The sequence below is a fragment of the Oryzias melastigma genome, linkage group LG5, assembly GCF_002922805.2.
Source record: "Oryzias melastigma strain HK-1 linkage group LG5, ASM292280v2, whole genome shotgun sequence".
Lineage (NCBI taxonomy): Eukaryota > Metazoa > Chordata > Actinopteri > Beloniformes > Adrianichthyidae > Oryzias > Oryzias melastigma.
The window spans coordinates 22492559-22503563 of NC_050516.1; the positions used below are offsets into that span (position 1 = coordinate 22492559).

Below are 11005 nucleotides of genomic sequence, written 5' to 3' on the forward strand. Positions count from 1 at the left end.
CCCCCCAAAAAAAGTTAGATGCCAAATAAGCCAAAAAAGCTACCTCGGTGCTTAAATATTAGCTAAACTCCAAAATAGCCAAAAAAACCCTTAGTAAACCAGCCTAAAAAACCTCAGTAGGTAACAAATTTGCCAAAAACATTAGCCTGTTGCTAAAATAGAAGCTAAACTCTAAATTAGCCTAAAATACAACAGTAGATAAGAAATAAGCCAGAAATGTTAGCATGATGCTAAAATAAAAGCTAAACTCTATTTTAAAAAAATACTATAAGAGATGAAAACATGAATATATTTAAAAGCTTGTTGCTAATCTACTTAAAATTTGAAGACTTACTCCTTCATTACCTTCTATGGCATATTTTGCTCAACCTTTCAAAAACTATAAAGTTTATAAATACCAGAAATAAAAGCAGTGATGTCCTGAATGAGCTGAACGTTTTGATACCAAGATTGATGAAATCACTGAAAGTGTGATGGAGTTTTTACGTCCTGAAAAACGTACAGAGAGGAGCAGGAGAATCACTATTGTGTAAATGATTACCAAACAATCACACAACAGGGTGTGTTTGTTGGTCCATCTAAAATGGAAGGACTGACCAAGCTAAAGAAACCGTTTCTTTCTCGCTCTAAGGTTTGGAACTGTTTCATTACATCTTCATGAACTTTCCAGGAAGACGCTGATGTTGACATGCTGTCAGTTGCTTCCTTGACCAGGGCTATTGTGGCGTGGCTAGTGAGGACAAAGAGAGGGGTGATCTCAGCTCCTGTCCTTCCCTTAAAACACTGTGTTACTATACATGTAAAGACATGCATGTGAGTTAATGTTTAAAGACATAACCGGATCATGTGAAGATAGTTGTATTTACTTTTGCTGATGACAGCATTTACAAAAAGAAGAGTCTTGTATCTTTATCGCTGGACTTTCTTTTAGCTCTTATCTTCTTTTGTATGTTTCTTATCACTCTTATCTAACTAACCTTGACAGAAGTTTGTTTGGAGATATTTTAACTCACAACGTCATCTTCTGTTAGCTTCATCTATCTGCTTTTGATTGGTAAGACGATAAAAAATGACTCAAGGTTCATGTTCAGGAGGAAGAGTGAAGTGTACCTGAGGTGGTCCGAGTGCATGTGACTGATGTAGATGAGATCGGCTGAGCACAGGCGCTCCCTCCAGTCTGCGGGCGGCTCATGCAGGAGCCACCAGCCGCGGGCGAAAGCCGGACCGGTCAACCAGGGGTCCAGGAGACACTTCCTGTTTCCCACCTGCAGCTCCATGCAGGCGTGGGTCAAGTACGTGATCTAGTGGACACACAGTTAAAGAATCAATATTCAAGAATCAGTTGACAGTTGGGCTGTGTGTCAACAAATGTTACTTCCTTAAAAGGGTTCATGGAAGTACCACCTGTAACATGGTTGGGAAGCACAAACATCGAAGCTTTTCAAAAAATAAAGGATCTGAGGCCTCAACTCGAAAGAATAGAGAAACACAAAATAGAGTTGTTTAGATCTGATAGAGATGTAAGTTTGCAAAATTAACTTTAGCAACATAGTTTGAGAAGGAAAAACCAACGAGTTAGAAAACACAACAGCTGTGTCTGAACTCCATAACCCCTAAAGACAACATCGTGAGGGACTATCCAGTGCCTTGGCTGTGGACATGGACACAAAAATCCTGATCAGAACAAAAATGCTTCATGTCAACAGGCCATCACATTCATTTGGACCAAAAGTTCATGACGATCAAGATTGCTGATTGTTGATCTGATTTTTGAACGTGAAAACGATTCATTTTGATTGGCTTTTGTCATTTGCAGACAGAGTGCACTCCGGAGGAGTCTTTGAAACACACCTTTAGTCTTTTCCCTTCAGGGGTCGCCACAGCGAATCAGTTTCCTCCATCTAAGCCTGTCTTCAGCATCCTCCACTCTAACACCAGCCACCTTCATGTCTTCATTCACTGCATCCATAAACCTCCTCTTTGGTCTTCCTCTAGACCTCTTTCCTGCAGCTCTAGACTCAGCATCCTTCTACCAATATATTCACTGTCTCTCCTCTGAACATGTCCAAACCATCTCAGTCTGGCCTCTCTGACTTTATCTCCAAAACCTCTAACATGTGCTGTCCCTCTGATGTATTCATTCCTGATCCTATCCATCCTGGTCACTCCCAAAGAGAACCTCAGCATCTTCATCTCTGCTACCTCCAGCTCTGCTTCCTGTCTTTTCTTCAGTCCCACTGTTTCTAGTACAAACAACATGGCTGGTCTCACCACAGTCTTGTACACCTTTCCTTTCATTTGTGCTGAAACTCTTCTGTCACACATCACACCTGACACTTTTCTCCACCCATTCCAACCTGCTTGCACTCTCCTCTTCACTTCTTTTCCACACATTGAACCGGTGACCTGGAGCCTGACTAACCACTGCACTACAGTGCTTGAAATTGTAGAAACAGGAACTGCTCTAAAACGTGTTGTGAGCAGATACAATTCAATTGAATTGTTTCTTTAATGACTAAATAAAACAAAAACATAAAGGAAAGGAACAAGAGCAGGATCATTTTGAACAGGAGTGGGAGCCAGATTACCAGGAGCGGGACGGGACAGGAGTGAAAATCCCCTCCCGTGTCATCCTCTACTGACCAAGCATCAAAGCGGTTGTAGAGAACACGGCCATCCCATGCCGAGGCTTTTTTCCTGAGGCAGACCACCTCAGAACAAAGTGATTTAGATGTGGAGCTCGAGGAAGGCTGTGGTGATGTGTCAGGGTCCCAGAGAACTGTTTTGCACAGCTGCTTTCAGTAAGGCAGCGGGAACGATTATTTCTTCCAGAGACGGAAAAACTTTGTATTAAATTGTGTTGGGCGACAGTGGCTCAGGTGGTTGAGCAGGTCGGCCAATGATCAAAGGATTGGCAGTTCGATCTCCGCTCCCTCCATCTAACTGTCCTTGTGTCCTTGAGCAAGACACTTCAGCCTTGTTGCCTCCAGTGTGGCTCCACTGGTGTGTGAATGCGTGAATGTCCCGGTGATGGTCAGAGGGGTCATAGGCACGTACTGGCAGCAGTGGGGTGGTACACCAAAACATTTACAAAATTCAATGTACTAAATGTAAGAAAGCAGCCTGTAGAAAACTCTCAGTACGTAAAGTGTCTACTGATGTACTTTGATGTATTGTGTCTATATTTCATGCTACTAATGTGTACAGATTAATGAAAGTAGTCAGTATTTTGAGTTACACAAAAACGTTGTTTTATGTTCCAGTTAGACAGGAATCAACATGATGTCTGAAGATAATATTGTGGTTTGTAGAAATAGAAGAACAGGTAGAGGTGGAGCTAGAAAGGTGGAGCTAGTTTTTTATATTCAGAACAATAAACTGTACTTTCATGAGGTTTGTCAGTTTGTCTCTCTGTGCCTTTAAATTAATTTAATTCAATTTAAACCAGTTGTGCTGTTACCGCCGAAATCAGTTAAGTGTGAGTTGTTCCATTACCTGCTCTGGAGGGTAAGTATCCTCCGCGATTATCAGGAAATCTTCGAGCTAATTCTGAGACAGCTGATGACATTATCCATGTAGGCTCGCTGTGACTGTGCACGCACCTGTGTGTGTGTGTGCTTCCTCGTCTCCTCTCCCCTCCTGCATTACCCAGCACCTTCTGACGATTTCGAGGTGAAATGCATAACAGAGTTTAGGGTGACCCTGGGGTGGCCGAGTGTCCCCCTGCTGGCGCCACTGCCTGGCGGCCACGCCTCTGTGAGTCTGCCTCAGGGCAGCTGTGGTTACATCAGTAGCTAAGCATCACCAAGTACGAATGAGGAACACTAGCGCGTGTGGCAGATTTTCCAAATTATATGGCCGTCAAATCCTGCGGGACCGGGCCTTTAGTTGACCTCTTTATGGGCCAAATGTGGTTATTTAAAACATCTTTTGAAAAAAATTATAATTTCCAACTTTTTTATATTTTTTGCATCCTCTCCTGCTTTTTAGCTGCTCAGTCCAGCACAGATTCCATAAACTGAAGCTTAAGTCTTTAAAAAGCCATGTGAAAGACCAAGTACAAACTTTGACTTCTCCCTCCTGGAGCTTCTGTGCCTCCCTGGGATCAGTGAGCCAGGGGTCGGGTGGGCTTAGCTCCACCAGCTGAACGCCTCCATCCTCCAGGGACTCCACATCTATGAGAACATGAGAAGCTTCATTAGATCACACGGGATTGTTAAATTGACTAAAATGGCAGGGCGTTGTTTGATCATTGTAGCTTAAGGTCCCTAAATCTAAATCCCTTAACAGAAAGCTGTTAGATTTGGCATGCTATACGGTAAAAATGTTTTGGCCAAAGTGCAGTAGACTTGTCCGTGGTTACACGTCGTTTTCTGGCCCTTGGAATTTTGAGGATTTAAGTAAAACCTCAAGCTAAAGACAAGTTTTAAAGATATTTAAAAGTTATAAAAAGAAAATCTTGTTTATTTTGAATGCTAACTTCATGCAGATTGTTTGGTAAAATCCAGTGGAAAGTTTTTGGTAGGCGTGCAGTGAAGAGTTCTGCACCAGAATTATTATTATTTTTATTTTTTCATTCATCCTGTCCAACAGCCGAATGAACAGAAAAGCATCTTGTGTTAGACAGATTTTACTGTTACTGCCACAATAGGGGGTTATGGGTCTCCTGAAACACAAGGTGTATATGTGTATAAACCCCTTTGGTGATTTAGGCTAAACCAGGAAAGTCAAACTCAAATACACAGTGAGCCAAAATTTTGAATTGAACAAAGCTGCGGGCCAAGGTTGAACAAATGAACCTTTTGATACCAAAACAGTTCTGATTTAACAATGAATATTGAACAAGCAAGGCTTATATAATTTTAAAGTGCAGGTATGCAAAATCGAGTTGCTAATAATACAAATATACTAAAAAGTTAAAGTCCCACTATTTGTCACGCACCTAGGTGTGTGAAATTTGTTCTCCGCATTTGACCCATCCCCTGGGGGAGCGGTGAGCTGCAGACACAGCCGCGCTCAGGAACCATTTGGTGGTTTAACCCCCCAGTCCAACTCCTTAGTGCTGAGTGCCAAGCAGGGAGGCACTGGGTCCCATTTTTAGAGTCTTTGGTATGACTCGGTATTTTCTGCCTTTCTTTTTGCCATTTTTTGGTAGGGTAACACAGTGAGAGGTCACAGTGTGGTCTGGGGGAGAGGCACGGGGATGGGGGTGCGCCGGGGCTCTACAACCAAGATCGCTACGATAGATGCTACTGACACAGAGGAGGGGGCGTGTCTGCCTCTGTCCTAATTGACGCGCCAAAACAACAGCAGAGCATTATGGGATTTGTAGTATAAGCGATAAATGAGGTGTTAAGGCACTCCCACCGTATAATACCGGCGGGCCAGCTCTAATATTAATTTGAAATCGCCTTGCGAGCCAAATATAATTACACTGTGGGTCAAATTTGGCCAGCGGGCCAGAGTTTGACATCTATGCTCTAAAGTGCCTCTAAGGTGAGAGTGAATGGGTCTGCGATTGAGGCCCTGTGACAGACTGGAGACTTGTCCAGGGTGTATCCTGCCTTCACCCATCAGTAGCCAGGTTAGGCTCCAGCACCCCCGTGACCCCAAAAGGGGCAAAGCAACTAAAAAGATGAATGAACAAATAGGACGACAAATGGTTCATTTTACAAGTAAGAAGAGAAAATAATGTTTGACGCAAAACCTTCATGTTCCAAAGACCAAGACCAGCTTATTCACCATTTGATTGACAACAGCTGAAGTGTGTTGTTTAAAGTTTCATTTCAGTATTTTTCTTCTGTTTACAAACTGTAGCATAGAAAGAAAATCCCCAAGATTGTTATTATTGACTAACTGTGAATGAAGTCTGTGCTGCTCCTGAAGAAACAGATGAATAACCTGTTTGTAGAAGTCTTCCTTGTCTTTCTTCAGTTTTAAAAGTCTCTCTGTCTCAGTAGAGATCACTACCATCACTATCTAAACAAATTCTTGAGTTTAGGGGTTTAAAAACAAAATCCTCCATTTATGGCTGAACTTGACTTTCTGCCGCTAATTCTATTAGGTGTCACATACACTCTCCGGGCTCACCAGCGCCCTCTGACTTGTGTTACGCATACTGCGGTGCAGAAGGCAGACTGTCTGCCACACCTAGTGTGTTTTTAAAACGCACTTTTAGCGGATAAAAAGACTAAATGAGTCACAAACTGGCATCAATGTAATCAGACAGAAGATGAGAGATAATCAAAATAAATAACTTTGAAATAAAGCATCTTTTATGATGATAGAAAGACGGAAACAATAAAGCGCACGCGTCAGCTGCAGCTACAGTCAGTTTGTGCGGCGCTGGGGAGGCGGGGCTACAGCTGCAGCACGCACCACTGTTTGCCGTAACAGGAAACACGTAAATGAGAAATGTTGAAAACCAACACAGAAAAAGGTAACCATGGAAACGTTGCTAAAAAAAACTATAACATTTGATTTTTATTTTGAATTTTAAAAAGCATATTCATTTTATGTAATGTATGCATTTTTTCAGCTAAATTGGCACCTGCCTCACCTGACTGCACGTCACTGAGACCCACGATTGGTAACACTTAATATATGTGGACAGACAAAAAAGATAGTGCTAACACTGCTTGCTTTGAAACAATGAAAATAAACTTTTGAAATGAAAAATCTTTCAACCATCAAGGGCTGAATCATTTTTTTTTTATCCCCGAGCTAGCATCCTCCCCCACAGCTTACCTAGTTCGTCCTGCAGGAAGCTGTCGGGGGGGTTCACGTACTTCATGGTGGACAGGTCCAGTTTCCAGTTGTGCTTGGTGCATTTGACCGTCCTGTGAAGCCAGCGGCCTGTTAGCTGCAGCACAAACTCCAGGACACACTTTCGGAGCGGGCTCACCTGCCCCCCATGTCCTCCATGTCCTGGATGAAGAGCCCCCCCTGGTGCTTGCAGAGGTTCCTGCAGGCCTTGAGCCCATCCCTGCCCTTGAATATGATGTAACAGGAACCCTCTGGGCTCTTCCTGAAGTTGACTCCATCTCTGAGCGCGTCCACAGCTTCTCTGCTCAGCGACAACAACACCTTTGCTTCCTGGGCCGACATTTTCACCTGGGGGCAAGAAGGGGATGAAAGATGACTGAGGCTCCTCCCAGCTGATCTCCACCTTCTCCTAGGTTGTGTCCGAAATCCCTCCCCTGACTACTAAAAAACTTTATAGTGCCCTGGTTTTAAAAGGTAATTCAGACACAATGCTCACTACTTTTCTTCCGTTTTTTTCAGCACCAGATATGACGTCAGATTTCACAAAGCCAAAATTGAATCAATACGAACATTTCACGTTTATTTATGACTCCACTGTGGTCTGACGGTGAAAATGTTGATGGTTTATTCAAAAATTACATTTAAACACGTTTTATTTTGCTTGAAATTGTTCGACCGCAATGCATTGTGGTCTATATTCGCTAATCTAGCAAGCATCAATGAACGCTAGTATTTTGCAAAGATTTCTGGGAAATTTCTAGTGCACTCGATTTTGGAATCGGAAGATTCGGACAGCACTAGATAATGGCCAACGCAGGAGTTCGGACACAGTTTTTGTGTTTTTATCAGTTTTGTTGATTCTGATCTCCTGTTCTAAATAAAGGTGTAAATGATGATGACTTAATACAAATAATTTACGTTTTCATCCATCCAGTATATAGACATACACATAGCAACAAACAGTATATTGAAAAGTAAGAATTGTGGTTCGATTCGTGAATCGTTGAGCTTGATTCTTGAATTGGGTCGATACGGTGGCACCGTTAAGCAGCACCAATCAGGCTGAAACTTTTGGGGGAACACAGAAGTTGTAACACAAGTAAATACTGAGTGGTGAGTGAGGAAGTGTCGGCAGTTTAAACGTTTATTTATCGGTCCTTTTTATCAGGAAATTTTTTTATTATCTGAATTATTGCCGTGACATCATAATGTCCACAACCCTAAAACTGACAGATGACAGATGACAGATGACCCGACCCTTATATTGATGTGTGATTCACCCATGGACATCAATGAAGATAAAAAAACCCTGGAAATAAAAAGATTCAGGGCGCTGTTTTGTGGGGTCAAGATGACCCCAATTTTAATGTAAACATGACTAGGAAGTAAAACAGTTAAAGAACGTGAAATTTTATTTGTTGTTGATGAAAAACACGAATTTTATTTTTAAGGAGAACAAAATATAATGTCATTTAGGTTTAAATTAATTAATTCCAGAATAATATTCCAGTCTGTTTTTTTTTCATTTTTATGTTCAAAATAGTTAAGCTCTGAGTTCAATAAATATTTGTCGTGTTCAGTCTGTAACATTAACTGTGTTTTGGATTTTGGCGCCCTGTGTGATAGAGTTTGCCCTTGCAAAACAACAATATATTTACAGTAAATTCCATAAATGGAAGCAATAGTTATCAGTATTTTGAATTGAAATACTCCAAGTATTGCGGTTTTCTTATATTGAAATATACTGATCCATATACTGTGATATATTGGTCTATATACTGAAATATGCTATATAATACTTTAAGATTTATACTGCAATACATTTCTCTATGTACTGAAATATGCCGTATAATATATATATAGAATAAAAATTGGTTAACCATCCATATATTGCAATATATTAAAATATATGGGTAAATGGCTTATATATTGAGATATATTTCTTAATATATTGGATATATATCTACATATATTTTCCAGTATTACAATATATTTTTGTTTCTTAAGGGTGTCCTTTGGCAAGAAGAGAGAGACCCACTGGAGACTGCCTTTCTACCAGACTATTCTGTTTGGAACCAAAGCTTGTAAACTAACTGAATATCTCATTATTTATTGGGCAGGAATGACAAGGCGGAGAAAAGCAGCTTCAGAGAGAAATTCTGGAGCTCCTATGCCTCATGCTCCCCTATGATAGAAAAAAGATAAACCTACAGAGTTCTTATGTCTTTATTCTAATCTCTGTTCTCATTTTGAGCACATTTCTCTTTTTTGTGTCTCCTTATTGGTCCACCTTTGCTTTGCATATAAAATCTGTTTATTCTGGGGGTGGAGTTGAACAAACAAGATGTCTTCAGTTCAACAGGATGTAAAAACTTACATAGTTTATAATCTATGTGCACCTCAGACATCAATTTATACATTAACTAATCTAAATTTAATAAATGTTGATTAAGTAATCCTTACTTTTTTTGTTCTTTCTCCTCTTTGTCCTCAGCAGTCTTCCACTGCTGGGTTTAGTTATTTTAGTTTGGGGTTGGACCTTGGTAGTCTTAGTTTGCAGGCTTTGTTTGTTTGTTTTCTTGCAGTAGTTTTGGTTTATGGGCTTATTCTATGTTTGTCCAAAAAGCCAGCATGGAGAGATAAAAGAGCCACATGTGGATCTGGAGCTGCAGACGTCTGTCCTAGGAGGACCCAAAGTGAGGAGTGCTCTATGTGCGCCTGATTAAAATATTTTTAAATATTTATTTATATCTGTCATTAAAAAACAAACAAATCAATGCATATCATTGTGCATTTTCAATGGTTATACGGAACTTTGAGAAATGTTCTAGTGGGTTTACCTTCGTATCGCGTGGACTACACCACTGGTAAAGACTCTGTAATAAGAGACCCTGATCTGACCACACTGAGTAGGCCTGAGTGTCCTTAAAGGGGAAAGTGAGTGGATGTTAGTCACTGTTTTCCTGTGAAGGGCCAGAAATAGTTCCTTCTTCCACCCACAACAGCCAGAATAAGCTCCAACACCCGGTCGGCACCAAAAAGATGAAAACAAGGGGGTGAGGCTGCGTCACTAGTAACAATGCTTATATTGATATGTCTAAAAGAATAACAGCTTTTTTACTGATCCTAAATAAAGATGTTCGAAGTCCTGACGGTTCCTGGAATTGTCCTGGAGGCTTATCATCCTTTACACTGATACTACTGAGTCCTAGAAAGCTTTTATGGTACTTTGAGATAAATGAGCATGTTGATGAGGGGAAACGAGCAGGTGTTTGAACATCCTTGTATGAGGCATCTGCGCTCTTATCTGATTATCCTTGGTGGTTCTGAGCACAGACAGAGTCAGTGCACAAAGTCCACGCACACATGTACTGTTACACATGCTCTATGGATAGGTGTGTGGGATGAAGAGCTGACTGGGGCAAGCTTCCTGACCCTATAAGTTAATTCCATTTTCCTTATTAGTTTACAGCTGATTCATCTGGAACAGTATAGAGGACTAAAGGTGAATAGAATAAAATACAAACAAGAAAAATAAATACAAACAAGAAATAAATGGATATGTAATTGTAGTTGTTGATGAGGAATTACAATACCACTTTCATTTCATGTAAATATATAATAACTGTTTATTAATTCATTACTTATTTCATGGTGGATGTCTTACATTATTTAATTCTAGAGAAGAAGATGGCAACAGAGGGAAGCAACATCATGAAACAACCAGGACTAAGTGATAAACTAGAATGGGCGGGGTCTGTCTACACACACACTCTATAGTTACACACAACATAGTCTCCACATTTAAACTAAACATAATGTACTCCATTCAACTGTAACAGCAGCTCACACACTCCATCATACAAACCCATTCAGATAAAGACTTTCATTCTGTCACACAAACGGTTAGTGCTAAGGTGAGCTGATACCTGTGCTCAGGTGAGTGTTTATGTTTCACTGAGGTGGATGGTGATGGAATGTACTCAGGGGAGAGCGCCCGGCCATACCCACACCAAGACCCCCTTCCGGGGCAGCAGCTGCAGCCAAGACCCCCAACACCCGCCATGGAGCCGCGGAGAGAAACCGCCCGCTGGGCAATCCCACCAAGCACCCAGACCAGGGCACGCGGGGCCGCCGTAGAGCCCTCCCACACCCAAGAGCAGGAAGGCACAGGAACACGGGGAGTGCAGGCCCCAGCCCAGCCAGAGGAGCAGTTCCCCCACCCCACCAGGAGGGCCAA

General features: G+C 41.4%; 1 protein-coding gene across 1 annotated transcript in view; it reads right to left on the reverse strand.

The window, feature by feature from the left end:
- cmah (cytidine monophospho-N-acetylneuraminic acid hydroxylase) overlaps positions 1 to 11005 on the reverse strand; it is an 84337-nt gene that overhangs the window by 40878 nt on the left and 32454 nt on the right. Inside the window, exons 2-5 of the mRNA XM_024262907.2 lie at positions 6905 to 7113; positions 6748 to 6839; positions 4066 to 4175; positions 1111 to 1301 (exon numbers count right to left, since the gene is read on the reverse strand). Coding sequence (XP_024118675.2) covers positions 1111 to 1301; positions 4066 to 4175; positions 6748 to 6839; positions 6905 to 7113 — 602 coding nt within the window. The remainder of the gene's footprint in view (positions 1 to 1110; positions 1302 to 4065; positions 4176 to 6747; positions 6840 to 6904; positions 7114 to 11005) is intronic.